General features: G+C 45.8%; 1 protein-coding gene across 3 annotated transcripts in view; it reads right to left on the bottom strand.

Moving 5' to 3' along the window:
• The window catches only part of NLE1 (notchless homolog 1), a 42,105-nt gene extending 25,163 nt beyond the window's left edge, over nt 1-16,942 (bottom strand). The window contains exons 1-6 of one of the 3 annotated variants that reach the window (XM_033922892.1): nt 16,875-16,942; nt 15,407-15,550; nt 14,929-15,146; nt 13,773-13,852; nt 13,236-13,312; nt 10,052-10,149 (exon numbers count right to left, since the gene is read on the bottom strand). In XM_033922892.1, the coding sequence (XP_033778783.1) occupies nt 10,052-10,149; nt 13,236-13,312; nt 13,773-13,852; nt 14,929-15,146; nt 15,407-15,541 (608 nt within the window). In that variant the 5' untranslated portion in view covers nt 15,542-15,550; nt 16,875-16,942. Of the gene's footprint in view, nt 1-10,051; nt 10,150-13,235; nt 13,313-13,772; nt 13,853-14,928; nt 15,147-15,406; nt 15,551-16,541; nt 16,836-16,858 lie in introns of those variants that run through there. The other 2 variants (XM_033922893.1, XM_033922894.1) reach the window with 2 other exon arrangements.
• Nucleotides 16,943-26,230: the final 9,288 nt, after the last annotated feature.

Raw genomic sequence — 26,230 nt, 5'->3', positions numbered from 1 at the left:
AAGCCATCCCCGGGGAGGCGGGCGGGTTGTGAGAATATCTGCCTGCTGTCCCTGAATAACACCTGTTACGGTAAGTAACTGTGCTTTATCCCAGGACAAGCAGGCAGCATATTCTCACATGTGGGTGACCTCCAAGCCAACCAAAAAAGGACAGGTGGGAGGATGGCAATTTAGGAAAACAGATTACGTAACACCGACTGGCCAAACCGGCCGTCGTTTCTGGACAAAGTGTCCAGACAATAGTGGGAGGTGAACGTATGAACCGAAGACCAAGTGGCAGCTTTACATATGTCCTCCATAGAAGTAGATCGGAGGAAAGCAACCGAAGCTGCCATCGCCCGGACCTTATGCCCCGTGACTCGACCCGGGAGCGTAAGACCAGCCTGAGCGTAGCAAAAAGAAATACAAGCAGCCAACCAGTTGGACAAGGTGCGCTTGGAAACAGGGTTTCCCAAACGATTAGGATCAAAGGACAAAAACAATTGAGGAACCTTCCGATGAGACCTGGTACGTTGGAGATAAAATGCCAACGCCCTCTTACAGTCAAGCATGTGGAGCGCCGTCTCGCCAGGATGGGAGTGGGGCTTAGGAAAGAACACAGGAAGGACAATGGACTGATTGAGGTGGAAATCAGACACAACTTTAGGTAAAAATTTAGGATGGGTGCGGAGAACCACCTTGTCATGATGAAACACAGTAAAAGGCGGGTCCGCAACCAAAGCTTGCAGCTCACTAATCCGTCGAGCAGATGTGAGGGCAATCAGAAATACCACCTTCCAAGTAAGAAATTACAGGGGAGACTTGTCGATAGGCTCAAAGGGAGGTTTCATCAGTTGAGCTAAGACAACTTTCAAATCCCAAACGACGGGAGGAGGCTTCAGAGGGGGACAAACATTGAGTAGACCCTTCATGAAACGAGTCACCAGAGGATGAAGCGAAAGAGAACGTCCCTCCAAGTGACGATGGTAAGCGGAAATGGCACTGAGATGCACCCTAACGGATGTCGTCTTCAGGCCTGAATTAGATAGATGCAACAAGTAGTCCAATACCGAAGACACCGGGACCGAATCCGGATCCAGATGACGCGAGGAACACCAGGAGGAAAACCTGGTCCATTTCTGGGAATAACAAAGCCTGGTCGAGACCTTGCGCGAGGCTTCCAAAACTTCCCTCACCGACTGAGAAACCGGGACCGAAGTCACGGGGAAAGGAACCAAGCGGTCAGGTGTAACGACTGAAGATTGGGATGCAACAGCGAACCCCGACTCTGAGATAGCAGAGAGGGAAACACAGGCAGAAGCAGAGGCTCCCTGACACTGAGTTGAAGAAGCAGGGAGAACCAGTGTTGACGAGGCCACCGAGGCGCAATGAGAATCATAGTGGCTCTGGATGATTTGAGACGAACCAACGTCCTCAAGATCAGGGGAAAAGGAGGAAACGCGTAAAGGAACCTCCCTCCCCAGTCGAGAAGAAAGGCATCCACTTCTAGACGGTCCAGGGAGTACATCCGAGAACAATACAGGGGTAGTTTGCGAGTCTCCGGGGAGGCAAACAGGTCCACCTGCGGAGTCCCCCAGCAGTCGAAGACCTCGCGCAGGACTCTGGAGTTGAGTGACCACTCGTGCGGCTGGAGAAGCCGACTGAGTTTGTCTGCCAAGCAGTTCCGTTCTCCCTGGATATAGACCGCCTGTAGGAAGATATTCTGGGAGATCGCCCATTCCCAAAGGCGCAGAGCTTCCCGGCAAAGGGACCAAGAGCCTGTCCCACCTTGCTTGTTCACATAATACACGAGGACTACCTGATCGTGAAGAAGGTGGCAGAATGCACGAGCCGCCAGAAAGATGGCACGGAGCTCCAATACGTTGATGTGACAGCGTCGGTCCTCCGCCGACCACAGGCCCTGGGTCCGCAGACCGTCGAGGTGTGCCCTCCACGCGTACTCCGAGGAGTCCGTGGTCAGAACCTTGCGATGTGGAGGGCGAGAAAGAGCAAACCCCCGGAAAGATTCGAAGAGTCGGTCCACCAACGGAGCGATCGTCTCAAAGAAGGAGTCACCGCTATGAGACAAGAGACAGGATCGCAATCCTGGCGCCACTGAGATGCCAGAGTCCACTGAGAAATTCTCAGGTGCAGTCTGGCGAACGGAGTGACGTGGACAGTAGACGCCATGTTGCCCAGAAGCATCATCATGCGCTGAGCCGACACAACAGGTAGCCGAGAAATCAGACGGCTCAACCGAACCAAAGCCTCCAACCGAGGAGGAGGGAGGAACGAACGAAGGCGAACAGTGTCCAGCACTGCGCCTATAAATTGAAGTGATTGGGTTGGGCACAACTGTGACTTGGGAAAGTTTACCTCGAACCCCAGTCACTGAAGGAAGATGATAGACTGTAGGATCGCTGAGATAACCCCCTCCCTGGTTGGGGCTTTGATCAGCCAATCGTCCAGGTATGGGAAGACCTGAAGCCCCTGAGACCTCAGGGCTGCAGCGACTACCACCATACACTTCGTGAAGACTCGAGGGGACGAAGCCAGGCCGAAGGGGAGGACCCGGTACTGTAGGTGTAACTCGCCCACCTGGAACCGTAAGAATTTGCGGAAGGTGGGATGCACCGGAACATGGGTATACGCTTCCTTCAGGTCCAGGGAGCACATCCAGTCCCCTTCTTCCAAGAGAGGATACAATACCGGAAGTGACAACATTACATTACATTACATTACATTACATTAGGGATTTCTATTCCGCCATTACCTTGCGGTTCAAGGCGGATTACAAAAGGTTAGTTTAAGGACAGAATTACAATGAATAAAGAATTACAGAGTTACAGAATAACAAAAGGTTAGTTTAAGGACAGAATTACAATGAATATAGAATTACAGAGTTACAGAATAACAGAATTATGTGAATTGTAGAGAATAGCTAGAGAGGTAATATGAAGATCTTGAGGGTTTTTGGTGGTCGTGTTGTTATTTCTGTTTTAGGAATTTCTTGAAAAGTGTGGTTTTTATTTCTTTTCTGAATGTCTTATAGTCTGGGGTGGTCATCAGAAGGTTGGAGATTTGGTTATCTAGTCTTGCAGCTTGTGTGGCTAGGAGGCCGTCATGTAGTTTTGTTCTTTTCACTTCTTTGGATGGGGGGGGTATGAATGGGGAGTGCGTTTTTCTGTGTCTAGTGCTGGTTGCTTGGATGAGGCGATTGTTCTGGTATGATGGACTGTCTCCGTGTAGCGTTTTAAATAATATGCAGTAGAATTTGAATTGGATTCTTTCTTGGATTGGGAGCCAGTGTGAGTTGATGTAGGCTTCAGTGATGTGGTCGTGTTTTTTCAATGAATAGACGAGTCTTAAGGCTGTATTTTGGATTGTTTGGAGTTGTCTTATCGTAGTTGCCGGACATGGGAGGAAGATAATGTTACAGTAGTCCAGTATTCCTAGTATTAGGGATTGTACTATAAGTAGGAATTGTGTGCTTTCAAAGAATTTTCGGACTTGTCTCAGGTTTCTCATGATTGCGAATGATTTTTGAGTTGTTTTGTTTATTTGTGACTGCATTGTGCAGCATCTGTCTATGGTCATGCCTAGTAGCTTTATGGTTGTTTGGATAGGATATTTGGTTGCGTTTATGTCTAGGATGGTTGTGGTTTGGATCTTGTCGTTTTCTAGGAGGATGAATTTGGTTTTGTCTTGGTTGAGTTTAAGTTTGTGATTTTCCATCCAGGTTGTGACTGCTTCCAGTGTTTGGTGAAGTTCCTCTGTCATGGTAGGTTTGGAATGATCGTATGGGATGAGGATGGTGATGTCATCCGCATAGCTATAGGATGTTATGCCTAGATTATCCAGATGGGTTCCTAGAGAGGCAGTGTATAGATTGAAGAGGGTGGGGGATAGTGGAGATCCTTGTGGTACGCCGCATGGGTTTGACCAGGATTCTGATTTTTCTTTGTTTGATTTTACACTGTAGGTTCTGAGTTTTAGGAATCCTTTGAACCTGAATACTTTGTCTGAGATGCATATATATGCATCTATAGCATCTAGTATCTGTAGAAGGATGTTGTGGTCTACTAGGTCGAATGCTGCCGATAGGTCCAGTTGTATAAGTAGTATTTTTTTTCCTATACTAAGTTGTTGTCTGACGGTATCCATGAGGGAGCCTAGTAATGTCTCTGTGCTGAAATTTGTTCTGAATCCTGATTGCATGGGGTGTAGTAGGTTGTGGTCCTCTATGTAATTGGTGAGGAGTTTGGCTACTAGGCCTTCTGTAATTTTGACATATAGCGGAATTGAGGCTATAGGTCTATAGTTGGAAGGGAGGTTTTGTGGTGCCTTTGGGTCTTTTTGGATTGGGGTGATGACAATTTCGCTGAGGTTGTCAGGGAATGTGCCCTCTGTGAGCATGAATTGGATCCATTGTAGAATTATGTTGCGGAACTTTATACTAGAGGTGGTAAGGAGATATGAGGGGCAATGGTTGAGGTCACAGGAGGCATGGCTGTATTTTTTGTATAATTTGTTAAATTCTGGCCATTTTATGTTTGGGAATTGAGACCAAGTTCTGTCTGCTGCGATTGCCTCTTTTCCTGTGGGGTGGATTGTGATTGGATTTTGGTTGGATGGGTTGAGTATGAGTGTGGCTCTGGTGTTGGTGATTTTATTCTTGAAATGTTCTGCTAAGATGGTGGGTGATGGTGGAGGTGTGTTGGTGGTGGTAGTGTATGGTTTGGTGTCTGTTAATTCTTTTAGTATTTGGAAAATTTTTTTGGAATCTTGTGTTTCTGTGCCTATGAGCTTGGTGTAGTAACTTTTCCTCTTGTCTTTTAGTAGATTTTTGTATTTTTTGTTGATTTTTTTCCAGTCGATTTTTGTTTGTTCTTGATTCTTTTTTCTCCATTTTCTTTCTAATCTTCTACACTGTCTTTTGAGTTGGAGTAATTCATTATCAAACCATTGGTCTGATTTCCTTCTGATTCTGGTTTTGGTTTGTAGGGGTGCCATATTATCATGGCATGGGTATACGCTTCCTTCAGGTCCAGGGAGCACATCCAGTCCCCTTCTTCCAAGAGAGGATACAATACCGGAAGTGACAACATCCGGAACTTCTCCCGGACCAGGAACTTGTTGAGCTTCCTGAGGTCTAGAATGGGGCGCAAGTCCCCGGTCTTCTTTGGGACCAAAAAGTAACGGGAGTAAAACCCCCGCCCCCGCTGATCGGGGGGCACAGGTTCCACCGCCCGCAGCCTCAACAAGGCCCTGGCCTCGGCCATGAGGATGGGGAGCTGGGTCCGATTGTATGGGCAAGCCCCCGGTGACTGTTCCGGCGGCGCAGACCAAAAGTTGAGAGAGTAGCCCTCGGAGACGGTCCGGAGCACTCAAGCGTCGGATGTTATCTCGGTCCAAGCCGCATAAAAGGACCGGAGTCGACCCCCTATGGGAAGGGGGTCCGGCGCGATCGCGGAGGAGGGCCGGCCCCATCCGCATCGCCCGTCAAAAAGACGGCGCAGGTTTGGAGGGACCCTGCGACGGAGGATTCGTTTGTCCCCCTCTGCCCTGTTGAGGTGGACGCCGTGGCGGAGGCCTAGAAAAAGCCGGCGTCGACTTCTGAGGGTAACGCCTCGGAGGAGGCCGGAAGGGTTTCTGCGGCGTGGCCCGAGGTTTCGGACAGACCAACGAGGCCAACGAGCGCTCCTGCTCCGACAACCGTTTGGTCGCCGCCTCTAGGGACTCATCAAATAACTCGGACCCCACGCAAGGTAAATCCGCTAGGCGTTCCTGCAGGTTTGGATCCATATCGAGGGTGCGGAGCTATGCTAGTCGGCGCATAGCTACAGCAAATGCAGACACGCTCGACACCAGCTCAAACGCGTCGTACACAGCGTGAAACAGGTACAGGCGCAATTGAGACAGGTTGGACATAAACCTGGCGAATCCTTCCCTACGGGAATCTGGTAGATCGTCGTGATACTGAGGAAGGTCATTCACCATGCCACGTAAGTAGGATGAGAATGTAAAGGCATAATTGAGCACCCTGGTTGCCATAAGGGAATTCGAATAGAGGCGACGACCAAACTTGTCCAGGGTCCGACCCTCCCTGCCGGGCGGGACCGCCGCAGAAACTCTGGAGGGTTGTGACTTTTTCAGCGCCGACTCAACCAGCAAAGACTGGTGGGAGAGTTGAGCCTTATCGAATCCCTTGGGTGGGATAGTCCTGTACTTTGACTCCATCTTAGACGGCACCGCTGTGACTGTAAGAGGTGAAGTCAGGTTCTTAAGGAAGGTCTGATGAAGGACCTTATTCAAGGGGAGTCGGGGAGTTTCCCTCGGGGGAGTGGGAAGGTCCTGCTCCTCGAGGAACTCCTTGGTGTATTGAGATCCAGCCATGAGGTCTAGACCCAAGGCACGCGCCATGTCCTGCACGAAAGTGGAAAAAGAGGACGGTCTGGCGGGCGGCGAGGGGGTTCTCGACCTCCCCGACGAACAGAAGGGGGAAGCCTCGTGGGAATAGCGTGGTTCCCTACCGGACCCGGATTCCCAAGAGGCCAGATCCAATGGCCTCGAGGGGGTCGGGGAACGTCAACGTCTCGAAGAACCCCTGGGAGAGGTCCCAGGTGTCCGAGGCACGCCCCCTCCTCTTTGGCGAAGAGTCACGCGAACCCCCTCTCGCTGGGGAACGGAGCAGCTTCGGATTATCGAGGCGGAGCTCCGAGACCCGCAATGCCTCGCCCCCGAGTGGCGAGGAGCGACCACGTCGCCGAAGAGAACCTCGCGAACGCTTAGGCTTCCTCGGACGACGCCTCGCCCGAGGCCGACCCGAGGGCGAGGAGTCCCGGGAGGACCTCGAGGAAGAGGAGGAGGAGATCCGCCTCACCCTGCGCACCTTGTCATGGGGCCTAACGCTACTCTCAGGCGGGGCCCCCGAGGCTGAAGTCGAGGGTAAGGTCGGGGCCGAGATCGGTGCCGCCCCGGTACCCGAGGCCGAGGGAATCGAGACCGAGGCCGCCGAGGCCAGGGCCCTCGAGGCCGAAGCCTGCTGCAAGTGCTCGAGGGCTCCAGACAGCTCCGTGGCAATCAATGCTCGGAGCAAATCTTGGAACGCCGGGATCCCCACCATGGTAGGCAGGTCCGAGGCCGGGGGATGCTCCCTGGAGGGCGACCTCGGTCTCGAGTATTCCCTCGGGGCATTAGTGGCCGTAGTTCTTGGCGGGGCCGAGGACGACCCACCCGCCGTCGAGGAGCCCGAAGATGGCTTCTTCGTCGACCCTGGAGTCGGGGATGGAAGAGAGGACTTACCCGAGGCAGGTTTCGTCGAAGGCGTAGGCTTCGATATCGAGGGACGCGGCGAAGCCGAGGATCCCGAGGCCGAGGTCAAGGCCGGGGCCGAAGCCGAGGCCGACGTCGAGGCCTTCCCCGGCGCGGAGTCGACCGCGAAGAGCTCCGCCATCCTGGCACGGCGTCGGCGGAGCGCTCTGGCCTGAAAGGTGGAGCACCGATCGCAAGAGTCAGTCGGATGCTCGGGTCCTAAGCAGAGCAAGCACCACCGGTGTGGGTCGGTAATGGAAAGTAACCGCTCACACCGGGTGCACTTCTTGAAACCCGTCAAGGGACGGGACATGAAAAACCGACCCGGCCGAAAGCAAGGCCAGCCGCGGCCGCGGCTCAAGGGAGCCCCCAGAGCCGAACGAAAATAAACGTTTTTTTTTTTTTTTAACTAACAATCAAAACAACAAAAACCAACGAAGTACAGCACAGCGACCGATCAAAATTCACCGGACGCGGCGACAGAAGGCAAAAAAAGTGCAGAGCTCAATTTCCACAGGGCTTCTGGCTCCGCGGAAAAAACTGAACTGAGGACCACGAGGTGGGATGCGCCCTCTAGTGGGCAAGAAGGCATGCACATGCGTGGTGCAGTGTAGCAAACTTGAAACTTCAATCAAGTTTGCTTGAAAAGCTGTCCGCGCTGGGGCTCCGTAGATGACGTCACCCACATGTGAGAATATGCTGCCTGCTTGTCCTGGGATAATCAAATAAAGATGAGAACATAATAATGTCTTTGTACCACTCCATGGTGCATCTCACAAAAGATATAGCTAAATTAGAAAAGGTACAGAGAAGGGTGACAAAAGTGATGGGATGAGTTCTCTTTAAGGAAAGGCTAAAGTGGCTAGGGCCCTTCACCTTGGAGAAGAGGTAGCTTAGTGGAGATATGATAGAGGTCTAAGATTAAATACTAAATGGAATGGATTGGGTAGACGTGAATTGCTTGTTTACTCTTTCTAAAAATAATAGCAACAGGGGTATACAATGAAGCTACTAAATAGATTTAAAACAAACTGGAGAAAATATTTCTTCACTTTACATGCAATTTATTTATTTATCGAGATTAACTGCCTTTATGAAGAGATTTATTGAAGGCAGTGTACAACAGGTAATTAAACTCTGGAATTCATTGACATACAATGTGGTGAAAGCAGTTAGCTTAGCAGGGTATTAAAAAATGTTTGACTAATTTCCTAAACGAAAAGACCATAAATACTTGGGGAAATCATCTGCTTATTTATAGGATAAGCAGCATATAAATTGTTTGACTCTTTTAGGATCTTGCAGGTACTTGTGACCTGGACTGACCACTGTTGGAAACAGGATATTGGGCTTGATGGACCTTTGGTCTGTCCCAGTAAGGCAAAATCTTATGTTCTTATGTAACTCAGCAGAAAAGTTGGTAAACAAAGGGGAGAGAATACATTTTTCTCCCCAATTCTTTCTAAGTACCTTTATTGAAATTAAAAATATAAAATATACCAGAATTTATAATTCAACTTGGGCTTATCAAGCGACTAAAATATATAAATAAAGATTGTACAGCGAGCCCTCCGAATCTGCGGTTTCAGTATTTGCAGATTCGGTTATTCATGATTTAAAAAAAAAAAATAAAGCTGCATTCCGGACCTTCCCGCCTCCCTCCCAGCATCCCAGACCTTACCTGGTGGTCTAGCGGGCTTTTGGGGCAGGAGCGATCTTCCTACGCTCCTGCCCCGTGCAGATCACTCATAGCAAATGGCTGCGGGGAGTTCCCGTCATAGTCTCAAGAGACTATGGGAACTCACGGCAGCCATTTGCTATGAGTTATCTGCACGGGGCAGGAGCTTAGGAAGATCGCTCCTGCCCCGAAAGCTTGCTAGACCACCAGGTAAGGTCTGGGATACCAGGAGGGAGGCGGGGGTGGGTCAGAGCCGGCCCAAAAGTTATTCGCAAATATTATCAGGCCGGCTCTGCCCCTAACCCCCGCGAATACGGAGGGGGAAGTGTATTGTATAAAATCTATTCCAAATCTTAGCAAGGCCACACTACAGTACAAATATAGGAAAAAGGATATGTATTGGCCGCACATTATCCGGGATAAAAAAGTGTTCACTAGTAGCTTATGCACTGGGGCTAATAATGGTGGTAGGAGAAAATAACACTCCTGGTACAGCAACAGGTCATGGTGAACATGTTCACAGACCCACTATAGGTTCAGGAGATAAACCATAGAAACAAACTGGAAACTTGAGAGGACTAAAAACTGTTAGGTGGATTGAAGATAAAAAGAGATAACATACTCTCACTATTGTGCCACAAACTGATGACACAAGGTACATAAAGAGAGTGCACTGGAACGGGAAGAAAGGGGAAAAATATCAAAGGGAAAATGCATCACCAAATACTGACACCATAAATTGAGAATTATGACATTCTCTACTAAAACACATGGGCTTTGCTGCAAATTTTATATTTTTCTTACTGACTGGTTTCTACAATTCATCACAATTGCTGGTAAATTCCTCTCTTCACCTGTGGATACAGGGCAGTGAGGCACCCTGCTGAGAGCCCACAAAGTGCGTGTTGCCACTCGCCAATGACGGTGGAAATCCTTCACCAGAAGGTGGTACCCCTAGCATATTTCTTGATATTCTTTATGTAAATAAATGATCTTCTCTCAGGACACTTGGATTATTCAAGTACAAGCACTGGCTGAAAAACCAATCTTCCTCCATAACTCCCACACAATGCCACTTACAGGTGCAGGGGCTCCCAACAAAGCCACGTGATCCACTTGCTGTGTCCCGTCATCACTCTGCCCACTTGCTTCCCTGTATGTGGGTTCCACAGAAATATCTAAAACATAAGCAAACAGTCACCAAAGTAAATAGCACAAGAGAGATATACATCAATCTCCTGGGAAAACATTCAACTTGTTCTCTTTTTCTAAAGCTGCCTGCAACAGGCTACAATACTGCAATGCAGAGCAGAGCCACATGTACTGAACACTGGCAGGCTCCTGTTCTCAGTATGGGGGCAAGAGGGAACATCATAGAATAATCTAACTCTGGAAATAACAGGGAGTTGAAAGCTAATAGCATTGCAGTGTGTCTGAAGTGATCAAAAATCTCTTTCATTCCCAACTCTTGTCCTCGACGTAAGCTGGCATCTTCCTCCCTCTCCCTTCCCTGCAATGATCCACCTTAAAAGTGGTCTTCTGTTGGTGCCCAGCCGCAGCAGCATTGCACATATGCTGCCTGCAGCCTGTTCCAAAGTTTTCTCTGCTTCATCTGACATTACTTCTTGTTTTTGCATGGGCAGGATGCATTTGGAGCAGGCTTCAGATAGCACATGTGCAACATTGCCATTGCTGGGGATTAACAGAAAACTATCTTTAAGTTATACTGGGGGGGGAGGGAGAAGATGCTGGATTGCGCTGAGAACAGGGATGTTTGGAGGAGACAGGAGAGCCCGCAATTCGATTTTTTTTTAAATCGTGATTAATAATTAACCATTTCATCACAGTTAACTGCAATTAACTTGCAGCCCTACTATGAGCACAAATGAGTCTTTACTTCATTGGCCAAAGCCACAAAGAGAATTCCTGCCATTTCATTCCCAGGACAGTTCCACTGGGTCTCAATTTTTTCCTTCAGCAGTGCTCAGTATGGACTAGATGCAACCCTTGGGCACAATATTCCAAGAGAGCTGATTTTGATAAGTCACTTGCATATTAGAAACACTAGGAATGCTCCTTATGCCTCAGGATCTGACATTAAGGGGCAAATTCTATAAACGGCATCCCGATTGTAGGAGTGGTAGGCATCCTACTGTTGTCTAGCCAGCCAATTGGGATGCACATTTTTATTTTAAAAAGCCTCGAGGAGGGTCGCCTACATTGTAGGCATTTTTGTGAGCCTACGGAGGCACATAGGACCGCCTAAGGCTTGGTTTCACACAGAAGTGGCTTTAGGAGTCTCCCTAGGGTTGCGATAGGCGCCTGAAATGTAGGCCAGCAAAATGCTGGTCTACATTTCAGATAGATGCGGGCTGCTGATCTGATCGAGGCAAGGAAATCTCCCTGCCGTGATCAGATTAGCAGCCACGGTAGGGAACCCGGGCCTCCCTGCAAAGACTACCAGCAGGAGGGATGCCCAGTCCCTTCTGCCGGACTCCCCCTGAGACATCCCCTGGCACCCTGACCCCCACCTAAGTACTTTATTGAGTTGGCCAGACGAAGCGATGCTTATTTCTTCCACTGAATAGTGGGCCTTCCCCTTCCTAATGCATCGTGGGACAAAGAACCCAGCGCTCCCTCAAAGCCATGTACCAGGAAGCCTATCCATGGCCAGAAAGAATGCACATGCCTAGCAACTTGTGCAAGACTAAGAAATAGTCCATGCCTCACTGGTTTACCAATTTGAGCCCAAAAGGGTTTCCTTGCACTCCAGTGCCCATATTGAGGGAATGTTGACATGAATTCCACAGTTCATTTGGAAAGAGGCCACTGCAACCACCATATTTGTCCATAATAGGACAAAGAGGAGAGGGCACTACCATAATGTAGGCTCAAACTCTCCCACCGGACCCAACAAGCTGGTTCCTATGGGAAGCTCCTGTCCTGCACTCCTTTAGGAGTTGCCAAAGTACAGAGAAGGGCTATTGCTCCTGCAAGCCATGAAGAAGGAACCAACTGCCACCCCAAAGGACTCCAAGATTCCCCAGATGTGTGGGCCCATAGAGGCCTCCGTGGAAATCAAAGAGAGGCTAGCTTGTCATGAGGCACTCCTTTCTTTTTTCTTTTTTAAGAGGCTCCAAGCAGAGGCACTCCCCTCTTTTGATTTTTAAGAGGCCCCAAGAGGCAACTAAAATCTAACCCTCCGAATCCCAGAATGGGTCAGACACTGTCCCACAAATGGTACCTGTGTCATAAGGAGCAAGCATGAAGAAAGGACCATGCTAAATCCCATTCCCCATGCCAATCACTGCAATGACATCTGTCAAAAATAATAATTCATGACAAAAATCTGCAAGGAAATGGCACTGCAGTTGAGAAGGAGACCCAAAGATGGAGGCATGCCCAAATCACGGTAGTATATAAGGGAAACAGACTGTGGACCTTTCAAACAGGCCGCTAACACTCAGGCACGCTCCTGCCAAAATCCCTACCAGCCCTAAACAGCTAGCAGTTGGGGCCCTGCAGACTTCTCTGTTGCTCGAAGGCTCCTGAACCCTTGCAACTCTTTGCCGCATTTTTGGGGTTTTTCGAACAACATTGGGAGTGAGCTGAAGAAAGGACAGCTCAATTGCAGAGGTCCAGCAGAGAAACTGAAAAGCGGCAATAACAACCGAGGCAAATACAGGGGGATATACACACTTTCACCATCAGCATAGATAACAAAAACTCACATTACTCACACACCTGGCTGGCTATAACAATGCTGTTCTTCCTTGTTGCACCATGGCTCCCATCCACTACATTCCCTCTAGGTTTTTAGCCAATCCTTTTTTTTTATGCGTGGAGGGAGAAAGGAGTGCAGGGCAAATACAAAGGGGATCACAGGTGATGTGCAGAGAACTGATACTACCAGCTATACCCTGAAATATGCACCCAGAAAACCTAATCCCCTCGCTGAACTAAATTGACCAAGCCAAAACAGGAGCCTCAAAGGACACAACGAGTAGAGATGAATCCAGAAGCAGGAGAGAGACCATTAAGCCTGCAAAGATAGAGAATACTGTCTTTCTAGTGAACATACCATCCTGTATATGACACAAACTCAGCTTGGTGCTCTCTAGCTCCGCCTGCTTGTGGATGGACACAGCCCACTTGACTCTAGATTCATCTGCTGCTGATGACAAGGAAGTGACCTAGAACATGGTATTTCAGCAAAGAGAAGCTGGAAAGAAGGGAAGCTATAAAGAGGTTATGTGAAGCATACCTGACTGTTCTTGCAACCTGATGCCAGCTTCTTGCCATCTGGAGACCAGGCTATGCTGAGAACCCAGTGCTTGTGTCCTAACAGAATAGCAAAAGAAATCAACATCTGCCCCATCCAGGTGTGCTGGTCTTTGCTTAGATACCCATTTAGGGAATAATCCTTTCATTTAAACAAAACAGGATCTAGACCAATAATTTTCAAAACATACACAAAAGAAGAAATGAACACTGAATATTAAACTCCTCCTGGATTAAGGAGGTCTATTGCTTCTGTCCAGGAATCTACATATTGCTTACAGGGATACAGGTAGATTTCTAGAACCTTTGAGGGTGCTATACACAGAAGTGTTATACTTTCTCTTATGTTTGTCAAAGGCTTTTGATAAATAATATATCATCATTTTTCCAAGTGTCCAGTTTTCTGAAATATCAAATATCTTCAGAAGGAGCAGTAAAACTAAAACCTTTACAAACACCTGCCATCTTTTTTTTCTTGAAGCACAAAATAGGAGAGGTCTCAAATGTTTTCCATACTGACCTCTGGCTGTGAAATGTGGAGTTTCTGTGCTGAGATCCCAGAATCGGACTGTGGTGTCACCAGATCCACTCGCCAAGTACCTGAAATATTGGTATCACTTATCTGAGAGTCAAAATATCAGCACTTCATTCATCTTAAAAATCATTACCTTCCTAAATACACACATCATTGGCACATGACCTTTAGTCAGTACTGAGGGCTGCAATATGGGCACTACTCATTTCCCTGAGAGGTATTCTTTGCACACACTCACTCTCTCTCTCTCTTGGAGCATGGCTGGTGCAAAAAATATCCAAAGTGAACCTTCAGCCCTGTATTCTCCTCTTTTACACATACTTTCTACCCCATTCTCTTCTCCAGTGCTGCCAAGTTACCCAGTTCCCACTTCCAAGAGTGAGATTTTAGGCCAGTCCTAGTTTTTTGACAATCCCCTCCTCTAGCATTATGGGACCTGCAGCACTGATTTCAATGGGTAGATTCAGAGATTCCAAATACAACGTTGCTTTTAGATGCATGTTCAAACCCACAAATGGCCAAAAATTCTCCCCTAGTATCGGGTAGCTTGACAGCTCTAATCCCCCTTCCCCCTCTCTGGTTCTCAACCCTTTGAATCCACACAATCTCCTCCTTCCCAGGTCTAATCTCTTTGTCACCATGTGTTCCTCTTATGCACTCTTTTAAGTCTCTACTCCTCTGGAACTTAATGGTTCTCCTGTCTATTTTGTGGGTGTCTCTTCCTTTCTACAGCCCAGTAGGAGGTCTGGTGGCTTTTGATTCTAACCACACTGCTTTTGCTGGTTAAAGTGCAAGGCACAGCTTTCCTGTTGGTGTGCTGTGGAAGCAATGGCGGGACAGCACTCACTTTGCTGACCTGCAAAGATGGGCATCAGCCATATTTGGAAGGTGCTGTGGTGATTTTACTATTGGGTCCCATAAGGAAGTGAGGCAAGCAATGGCCTTATGATGTCAGACACTCCAAATGCTACCCCCAAACTCTGCTGCTCTAGACAATCATCTAGTTTGTCTAATGATTTTACTGGGGTTCTCTGGATGTAACCAAAAATCAGTACTCATTGCTAGATAAATTAATTGTATGTCACCAGCCTATTACTGTTATCGCCAATCCCCGAAAAATATCATTTGCAAGAACCCTTACTTTCCTGTGGGGCTGAAGGCTACAGAGACAACAGCATCAGTGTGTCCCTCTAAGGAGCTGGTACATCGTGTTACTGCCCGGACTCTAAATACAGCTTGAGGTTGATAGATGATGTCAAGCACTTTTTCTGTCTCCACTAATTGCTCATCCAGGGTTTTTTTCAGCGTCGTTACAATTTCAGCATCATTGACAAAGAATGCCAAAGATAGTAGTTCTTCCTGGAAAAATAATTGATGTAGTATGAACTCTCAGCAGAATTATACTACACCTGCAACCCCCCCCCCCCCTGTGAGCACACCTGTATTCATTTAGTAACATTTAGCAAAGATGAGGTTGTTTTTCAAACAAAGGATGCCATCTTTAAAGATGGGTAAAAATAGAGCTTTACAACATATCCCCTTATTTCTCAGAAAGCTACTTAAGTTATGAACTTAATTACCTTATGAACTTTTTATGACTACAGCTAGATGAGAAATACCTTCTTTAAGAGAGCATTGCAGACCAACTGCAGTTTGTCAGGCGTTATGTCAACTGGGACATCAAAAGGTGATGCCAGCAGGTCTCCACTTTCATCCTTAAACTGAACAAGCAATCTCTGCACATTTCCCTCCATCACTAGAACCTGCAAACAAAAACACAGACATACATGTCATCACAAAATATTTACATTTCAAAACATTAATGTTCTTTACATGAATAATCTGCATATGAAATATTAATTTTTGGATTTTGTTCATGTCTTTTCAGCAGACGTTTAATGGCAAATTTTATTTATTTATTGTATTATATATCACTTATAGTCTAAGTGGTTTACATTCAGGTACTCAAGCATTTTTCCCTATCTGTCCCAGTGGGCTCACACTTTACCTAATGTACCAAGGGCAACAGGGATTAAGTGACTTGCCCAAGGTAGGTATCATTCCCTGTTTCTGGAGGGTTTACAATTTACAAGTGTTGAGGTACCAGTTACATATCTGACTGCTCTCATAAGCTCACATGCTGAGCAGGCCTCTTTACCTGCATTAAGGAATGTGCTCTCTCACCACTGCAGACCAGTATCTGTATCTCTCCTTGCCAATGCTCCGACATTCTCACTCCACTTCCCTCCCTTCTCCATGATCTGGCATCCTTCCTTTCACTTCCCTTTCCATGTTGCATGCAATCTACCATCTGTTCTTCTCTCTCACCCCCCCTCATCATCTAAAACTTATTGTTACCTCTAGAGATATTGGAGAAGTGTGTGTGGGGGGGGGGGGGGCAGAGACAGAATAAGGTTGGATCCATGGTCAGGAGGCAGAGATGCTGGACAACACCAGTAAGGAAGAGAAGGAAAGATGATCCATGGGGGGGGGGGTACCTTCAACACTGATTTCAATGGATAGATTCAGAGACTCCAAATACTACATTGTTTTGGGATGTATGTTTAAACCCACAAATGGGGAGAGAAAGAGAGATGGTGCACCATGGGAGCAGAAGGAACTGAGTCTTGCAACATTGGGGACTCCAAACCTAGAGGGTAACAAACTATTGCCATAGAACCTGAGCAGAATTTAGAAAGCAAAACATACAGATCACTCCAAATTTATACCATGGACACTGCTAGAAAATCTTACTCATTGTGGTGATGAGGCTTTTTGAAATGGACCACCCTTGGCACCCTCTGTACGTGACTTGCTCAAAGTCACTAGAAGTAGCAGCAATAATTGATTCCTGGCTTGGGTCTCAGCCCACAGCTTTAATCACTAGGCTACTCCTTCACTATTATTCGTAAATTTCCACAGTTTTTTCCTGCCACAGTTCATCTCTCAGTTTTAGTGTGGCTCCTTTTTTAAAATCAAGCTTCACAGATTAAAACAACAAATTAAAATACAAAGATTTCTTCCATTCAAACACAAAAATACTCCCGACCCGTTCGCTAACAAACTCCTACCCGATTTAAAACTCACTGAGAGACGAGCAAAGTTCTCCCTAGACCTCCACGTTCAGCTTGCACATGTCACTGCACACAGCGAGACGCCCAATGATGATGTCATCAAATCGCGCAAAGATATCCAAGCCTCATTCTAGTGCTCATGTGCGTTCCAAGCCTCACTCTGACATTTGCTACTTAGTTCTGTCGGTGGTTTCAGAGCTTTGTGATGATTAATTCTGTATTCTCAACAGGATGGCTACCTTAGAATTGGAGTTTGTAGGCTAGAGAACAAGGTGTCGGGATAAACTCTCTCTTCTGCACAAAGAAAACCTGATCCTGAGCATTTCTGGCTCCAGTTTTCTCAAGAAAAGAAAATAAAGCTGTTATTTTGCTCTGTGTGTGTATATATATATAGAGATTTGTGTACGGTTTAATCCGGCCTGCACAATAATCACATGCATTATAAAAATTCATGATTAAATTGTCTTTTTTTAAATTTCTGGGACATAAACCGTAGAAATCTGGTTGCCTTAGGTTCCAACTACTGGAGTGGCTGTCAAAGCTCGCTCCAGCCAATTCAAACCATCTTGTCATTTGCAGGATACAGAGCCAGACCCTTAAAAACTGCTCAGCACTGTCCAAATGACTACTATTAATTATTTCTATAGTGCTACCAGACATACACAGCAAAAATACTGCCATCCTAAACCGAATTGCCATATATGGGGCAGAGACTGCAAGTCTGCCTAGTACCAACCTTGGTTCTTCATTTTATATCATTCATTTTCTAATTAGAGATCCTTTGTGTTCATCCTGTGTTGTTTTTAATTTCTTCACCATTTTCATCTCCACCACCACCCATGGAAGGGCATTCCAAGCATCAACCACCTTCTCTGTGAAAAGGAATTTCCTAACGTTACTCCTAAGTCTATCAGCTGGCAAACTTAATTCATGCCCTCTAGTTTTACCATATTTCCTTCTCGGGAAAACATTTGTTTCCATATTAAACTGCTGTTCACCTCAATTTTGGTTTGAAAAATGGGAGCACATTACCCCCTGTTATCAAAAGCTCCAATGGTTGCCGTTGGAATCTAGAGTCTTATTTAAATTTTCATGCATCTGCTATAAAGCAGTTTATGGCATGCTACCAGGCTATCTTACTTCTCATTTTACCCTGAATTACACTAATAAGAGTTCACGAAGAATACATCTGTTTGCATACCCTTCTATAAAATCCTGTCATTACAAGAGGTTCCTCGAGAGAACCTTTTCATTTCAGGCGGCCAAACTGAATACATGGTTTGCCAAAATCATGTTAGAAGCTTCTTCTTATCTTAATTTTAGAAAACAGATAAAGACACAACTATTTAACAGGCTGGTATCTTAATGTATCTTATCTTTTAATTCAATACTTTTTTATTCTATTTTAAATTGTCTGTATTTTCTCTATATTGTATGCATTTAACTTTGCCAAATCTTTCAGACTTAGAGGGGATATGATAAAGACTTACAAGATCATGAAGGGCATAGAGAGAGTAGAGAGGGACAGATTCTTCAAACTTTCAAAAAATAAAAGAACAAGAGGGTATTTGGAAAAGTTGAAAGGGGACAGATTCAAAATGAATGCTAGGAAGTTCTTCTTTACCCAATGTGTGGTGGACACCTGGAATGCACTTCCAGAGGACGTAATAGGACAGAGTACGGTACTGGGGTTTAAGAAAGGACTGGACAATTTCCTGCTGGAAAAGGGGATAGAAGGGTATAGATAGAGGATTACTACACAGGTCCTGGACCTGTTGGACCACCGCGTTAGCAGGCTGCTGGGCGCGATGGACCTCAGGTCTGACCCAGTGGAGGCATTGTTTATGTTCTTATTTTAATTTGATGTATTCATTTGCATTGCATGTATTAAGCTTGACTGTTGTGAACCGCCTAGAACTCTTGGGTATAGCGGTATATAAAAATAAATTATTATTATTATATTGTCTCACAAACTCTGTGCGTTTCTTGCTTTGGTTCTCTGGTATTCCTCCTGTTTAGTTGCTGAATCTTTACTCCCCTCTTGGCTCTTGGTAAAACTCTAGAGCCATTTCCCAGGTCTCAGCTTGGTTCCCTGAGCTGGGTTCTTGTTCCTTGGCCACTGGAGCAACACATTGCAGGCAGCCCGGACCATAGGGGTCCTTTAATCAAGCCACGCTAGCGGGGTTAGCGCATCTGACATTTCATCACGCGCTGACCCCCGCGGCTGGCTAAAAAAACTAATGCCTGCTCAATGCAGGTGTTAGTGGCTAGCACGGCAGGCAGTTTAACGCATGGTATTACGTGCGTTAAACCCCTACCTTAGCTTGATAAAAGGACCACATAGTAGTGGCTTACTACGAGTGCATGCTTCTATACACTGGGCTCCAGTGACGGAGTTCAAAAAAGCATGGGATGAATACAGAGGATCTACAATCAGAAAATAATAGTAAATATTGAAGAACTAAGGCTAGTACTGGGCAGACTTGCAAGGTCTTTGTCTATATATGGCCATTTGGGGGAGGATGGGCTTGGGAGGGCTTCAATGGCTGGGAGGGTGTAGATGGGCTGGAGTGAGCTTTGATTTCAGTAGTTGGAACCTAAGAACAGTACCGGGCAGAGCTTTGGATTCTTGCCTAGAAATAGATAAGAAGAAGAAAAAAAAAATTAAATTGAATCAGGTTCGGCAGACTGGATGGACCATTCGGGTCGTTATCTGCCATCATCTACTATGTTACCAAGACCCCCACCCAAGCTCTGCCCCTGACTCATTTTTCATATACACACAATATAATACATAATGGTAACCACAAAATTAAAAAAAAACACAAAGCACATTGTACACAGAGAAAATGTTATCATTTATATTTGTTTTGTTTTTCAATGAGGTCAAGGCGATGACTTTAAAATATGCAATGTCACCTCAGTATCAACTATAGAAAAATAGACAAATATAGTGTAAGTTTCAAGTTTATTTGATCTTTGATATACTGTTTATCAAAAGCATACATAAATGGTTTACAGTTATCAAAATATTGTTAAACTAAAAACTTAAAAATAAAAAGTGGAGGAGCAACAAAACAAATTGACTTACTGGTACAAAAAGGAAAAAAATGGGAAAGGTGAAAGCTTAAATACAATGAGAAAATAAAATCTTAAAAGGGAGGGAAGAGAGGGAGGGGCTTAGACAATAGAGTAGGGTTTGGATTGCTTCAAAAGAGGCGTTTCAATTCAGTACTGCCGACTGCTTAGAAGCTATTAGGGCTTTTATTGACTTAAGTAAGTCAAAATTAGTAGGCGTCTTTAAAGAAGAATGTTTTTAAGTTTAGATTTGAATTTTTCAAGAGAGGTTTCTTGTGTAAGATCTGAAGGAAGGGCGTTCCATAGAGGGGGGCAATGACAGAGAAAATGGTTTTGCGGGTAGAGTCAAGAAATAATTTACGAATAGAGGGGACAGAAAGAAGATTTTGAGTGGTGGAACGCAAATTCCAGGTGGGGACATATGGAATGAGAAGTTTATTGATAAATGCAGGAGAATTGGACTGCTTGGTTTTAAATGTTAACAGAAGTGTTTTGTAAGTGATATGATGAAGAACAGGTGGGCTTTCAACAAGAGGGGGGTCAGTCACATGGTCGAATTTTTTTAGCTTTGTAGATGAGCTTAACTGTAGTGTTTTGTAATAGTTGAAGCCAGCCAATTTCCTTTTGTATAATACCTTGATATAAGGTATTGCAGTAGTCAGTGTTGGAAATAACAAAGGAGTGAATCAGAATGCTGATAGGGGGGAAGGGTCTAATAGAGAAAGGCTAGAGCGGATGAGTCTTAGTTTGAAAAAACACTTCTGAGTGATATTGCTGATTTGGTGATGAAAATTAAGTTCTTTGTCTATAATAACCCCTAGGAGTTTGATTTTATTTTCAAGTTGGATAGGATGTGAATCAATGCTAATTGAATGGTTCAGAGTTACTAAAAGAATGGGGGAAGTGAAGGGGTGTGTGCACGCAGCAGGGGGGATTGGGGAAGGATTGGGAGGGCAGGGGAGGGGGCACCTCTCACCCTTGCTATGCCACTGAAAACACGCTCCCTGTAGCATAGGCGTTGGAACAGGAGAGGCCAAAGGGGGCCATGGCCTCCCCCAAAATGGTGCTGACTTCCAGGGTTTAACTTAAAATGATCGGGTAGCTGCTGCCACACAGCTTCAAGGAGCAGGCCTGCCTCCACAAGTAGAATGAAGACTTCCGGGGGCAAGCCTTCTTGATGCTGCACGGCGGCTGCTCAATCATTTAAAATTGAAGCTGCTGCATGATTTCGCTGGGGCTAGGCCCCCCCTCAAGACAGCATTCCGCTGTCCCTGCCCTGTAGTGTTGTTTGCCTCATCATATGTGTAGAAGAAGAGGTTGGTGGAAGCTCTCTAATGTTCCTTTGGCTTTTGCCCATAATCAACGAACAAAAACCAATAATGTTTTGGCGCCCTAGGAAGGTAAGAGTCTCTGCTGATTACAACCTCTCACAAAGACGCCATCTTGGATCTTCCTACTGCATGCATCTTTAGTGACCAACCATGGCAACGCTCCCTTTTCAGTCACATGCACATCTTTATAGAATAGCATTTAGCAAGGTGCACTTGCAGATTCTAGTTGGAGCCATTTAACTGCACTAATTTGTTGTTTGTGCTGATTGCTAGTTATCAGCTTGTTACTCAAAGTTTTGTGCAAATTGGTCACCATATATATAAAATCCAGAAATTATTTTAAACAGATGACATAAAATAATGTACATATAGACGAGATTATATGCAGTTTAGAAAATCCGTCAAAATAGAATACAACAAAATAAAGAAATGGATTTATTATCATCACTATGATGGTAAGCTGCTTATGATGATTTTTCAGGTGTGAGTTGTGCTGGAAAACATTTTAGCCATCTGGAAACCGTGCCAGTGCCTGTACTCTGCACTAGGGAGAGGTATTTTGTGATTCTCAAACAGTAAGATGACGTTTCACTTAGACTGGTACTGGTAATTATAGCAAAGCAAATTATATGTCTTAAAATAAACTGCTGCTGGAAGATATAGAGAGAGAGAGGCGGGGAGAGACGTGCATGCGATTTTCCCAGTTACCAAGCATAGCTGTGCCAAAAAACTGGGTTGAGAGCAGGTGCACCATCTTTGCAGGCAGCAGTAATTAATTTAGGACACAGAGAGGGTCAAGTTCACAGCAGTGCTGTCAAAGTTTTTGTGGGAGAAGGGGGAGAAATAGCAGCTAGAGCAGCAAAACAGTATTTAAAGACTCTTCTGATGTCTTTTTTTCTTCCAGGTAGCTTTTGGGTCAGATATTTATTTATTTAGCCCCCAAAATGATCATATGGTAAAATCAGCATAGCGGGGTTTAGAAAATGTTTGGATAATTTCCTAAAAACGAAGTCCATAGGCCATTATGGAGATGGTTTGGGGAAATCCACTGCTTATTCATATGATAAGCAGCATAAAATCAGTTTTACGACTTGGGATCCAGGCTAGGTACTTGGGACCTGGGTTGGCCACTGTTGGAAACAGGATACTAGGTTTAATGGACCAGTATGGCAACTCTTATGTTCTTATTGTTCTAATAAGATATATAGGCACAGTCAAAGTGAGTGTGGCTTGCACTGGAAGTGATCATAGGCTCTGGTAGGAGCCCCTGTGGTTGTGATTCTCATGTATAGAGGCATCTACTTTACATGTGGCTGCAATTCTGCAACCGGCGCCAATACATGATTGACATGCAACTGGCCCCAGTTTTGGAGGTACCGGCTGATACTGGTTGCAGAATCCGTCCCTTAATGGCTATTCAGTGGTTATTTATTCCAACAGGATCTGTTATGAAAACCAAACTCTCTAGCAACGCTCCAAGGATTGGCTGAATGCGTGCAAATTTCTCACGTGAGCAACACGTTCTAAAATCCAACAATTTTCCTGATTTGCAAGTATTTTTGTGACTGGTCATGTTAAATCTGTGAGCAATGCTTCTAGAATGTATGAGCAGTTGCTCAGATACTCCACTTAAAGGGAGCTTAGCTCTTAAGTAAACCCTCAGCTCTAATTTTTTAGCAGCTGCTGTTTCTTATTTCCCTTGTCAATCATAACTCTGTCCAATAGGTGGCACAGTAGTATCAGTAATACGGTAACGTAGCAAATAACAGCAGCTAACAGCAATCTACTCCAAGCGACTAATTTACTTATACAGAAGACCCATTTGTCAAATGTAATAAAATTTCTCCCACATACATCAAAGCAATCAGAACCTGTGGTTGAAAGTATTGCTTCTTCTGTGAGAATTTTTGGCAGCCGACAACGGAAGAATGCCTGGATGTTTCTGCCTCTGGCCCTGAAGCAGTGGACTGACTGTTATGCCCACGAAACTCTGGCTGCGTCGGCAGTAAACAGGCAATATACGAAGTGATAGATACAGCAATGGCAACGCTGAGATAAGTGTTCAGTTGTCAAATATTTTCTCAAACTGACAGAGAGATGCACCCATGAGTTAAAAAATTTTTTAAGAAGTGTACTATTTAAAACGTTTACTATTTAAATTATTTAAAAAGTATTAAAAATTACAAAAGATAATAAGAAATGGTTTAATAACTATCAAAATAGAATCTCAGATTTTTCTGGCTGATGACTGGAGCAAGGAGCAGAAAATGCTACGCTGATGGTTCAGTCTATGATAGGACTGTGCGTAGGCTCCAATTCCGAGGCCTTTTCCTGAGTACATAAGATATAAGATACTATGAATAAAGTCACAATAGAGAATATTTTGGATGCATCCTCTATGTAAGTGTATTAATTGGTATAGTTCTTCCAGCAATACACATGAAGCTAGGCTAGACTAAATTTAGGGCCTATTTTACAAAGCCGCGCGGTAACGGCCCCTAAGCCCATAGAGATTTAAAGGGCTTTGGGGCCGTTGCCGTGCGGCTTAGTAAAACAGGCCCTTAGTTTCTGACATGAAGCTTTTGAAAAAAACAAGAAAGGATTGTCCGGATCATAATTATTTCCTGTAGCTGCAAAATAATAGTTCTTAATTCATACACACCCCTGTCCCATCACAGTCAATGCACCATTAGAATTTGTTTCTTGTCTTGTGTTTCCTGGAGCCTTTATAATGATTTTTTCCCCCAAATTGGCAAATTCTTGTTTTACTAATATTATGCAGATGGTGTTCACAACTGTGTGAAATCTTTAGTTTCTGGGAGACATGAAGCTATTTCATATGGATAAAACAATTGCACCATATTCCTCACCTAAGAGGAAAACAAGGTTTCATAGATAATTGTTCTCCTGATATTATTTGCTGATCTAGTAAAGTATTGTAAAGTTTATTGTATATCTTTGTTCTTAATTGTGTATGTCTACTTGTTAGCCGCTTAGGTTTTAAACAAATTATAAATTTTTGAAATAATTAAAACTCAGGTTTAAAACAATGCTTGAAACATCATTTGTATTTTTATCTAGATTTCGCTTACACCTTGAACTACAGCTGAAAAAGCAAATTACATACAAGTTCGGTAGGGAATTTTCCTGTTCGCAGGTTTACAATTGAAGAGGCTAATTCTATACCTGGTGCTTCCTGTTGTTGTTAGGTGCCATTGACTCATGTTCAAGTCCTAGTGACTTGATGAATTGTGGATCTAAAAAGAAATTGGTTTTGTGCTAGTCTGGAAAGGTCCTCCAGCGTCATTCCCATGGTTGTTTTCAACCTGTCCAGCCATCTGATTGCAGGTCGCCCTCTTCGCCTGGTTCCTTCGATCTTCACAAACATGATGTCCTTCTCCAGTGATCTCTCTTCTGATGATGTGACCAAACTTAGACAGGTGAAACTTCATCATTTGGGCTTCCTGTTAGGCACCCTTAAACAGAGCATGGAGCACACCTGCATACCCAGATTCTGTTAGGATACAAGTTTAATCCAATATTATCCCAGGACAAGTAGGCAGCATATTCTTAACACATGGGTGACGTCACCGACGGAGCCCCGGTACGGACCTTTTAACTAGAAAGTTCTAGTTGGCCGCACCGCGCATGCGCGAGTGCCTTCCCGCCCGACGGAGGAGTGCGTGGTCCCCAGTTTCTTTGTTTCCGCGGAGCGAAGACGCGTGTTTTTTTCAACGGCCGTTGAAACTACTTTTGCCTTCCCGCTCGCGAAATTTTCCTATTATTTTACTTTTCTTACCTTCGGGTTTCTTTTTATTCTCCTTTGCAAAAAAAAAAAATTACTGTCTTTTTTCTCCTTTTTCGAACCAGCCCCGGCGGGGCCTGTTGCCACTATACAGGCCTCCGGGTTTGATTTTGCGGAGGCCGTATTTCCATTCATGCCCCCGCAGCCAGGTTTTAAGAAGTGCCAGCGGTGTGCACGCCCGATCTCTCTCACTGACCCACACAATTGGTGCTTGCAGTGTTTGGGTCCTGAGCATCGGGCGGACTCCTGCACCCGCTGTGCCACTCTTAAAAAACGGACACTTAAGAATCGCCAGATCCAGCAGAACATCCTATTTGGCACCGGGTCTGCGATGGAATCCACTGCGTCGACGGCGGTACCGCCAAAATCGACACCCACCACTTCGAAGACGCCCGATCCGACATCGGCGCCGCTGGCGCCAGGTAAGCCGGCTAAGAAGCCTTCCTCTTCCTTCGAGCGCCCGCCAGCCACAGGGGCGGCACCGGCCTTACCGGCTTCACGCCGGCCCCGGAAACGCTCCACCCCGATCTCGATGAGTGCCTCGTCATCGGCCTCCTCATCGCCGGGGCGTGGAGCGGCACCTATGGAACCGAAACAAAAGAAAGCGGTTCCGGTGCCACCCTTGGATGACCGCATCGCGGCCATCCTCCAAACGCAATTACAGGAACAGCTGCAGCATCAACTCCAGCACCTGTTACCCACTATCCTGGCACCGCTCCTTTCGGTACCAGACCGGCCCGAGCCCCGCACCGAACAACCGGTATCCACCCCATCGGTGCCACTTAATACGTCCATGCCGATTCTCTCGGCGGAACAACTCCGTGCCCATCCTGTAGTTCACTCACATACCACTACAGATCCGCCTCGAGACCGGGCGGAGCACCGTTCTTCCCGGGACCGGGACCGACACCGATCTTCCTCTCCCGGTACCGTTTCGGTGCGCTCGGGCAAGTCTCTATTTAAGACCCACCATACCGAGCCTTCCACCCCGGTTTCTCGGCATGCGCACCCGGAGGTCCGGGACCCGGACTTATGGGAAGAATCCCCTCCCGGTACCGAGGAGGATGTCTCCTCATCGGACGAGGAACCCTCAGCGCCCGATACCACTTCCAAACCTGAACAATCCTCGTTCTCCAAGTTCCTCAGGGAGATGTC

Source organism: Geotrypetes seraphini, chromosome 15, assembly GCF_902459505.1.
Source record: "Geotrypetes seraphini chromosome 15, aGeoSer1.1, whole genome shotgun sequence".
Taxonomy (NCBI): Eukaryota; Metazoa; Chordata; class Amphibia; order Gymnophiona; family Dermophiidae; genus Geotrypetes; species Geotrypetes seraphini.
The sequence above is the reverse complement of the archived record's forward strand: the minus strand, read 5'-3'. Positions and strand labels throughout refer to the sequence as shown.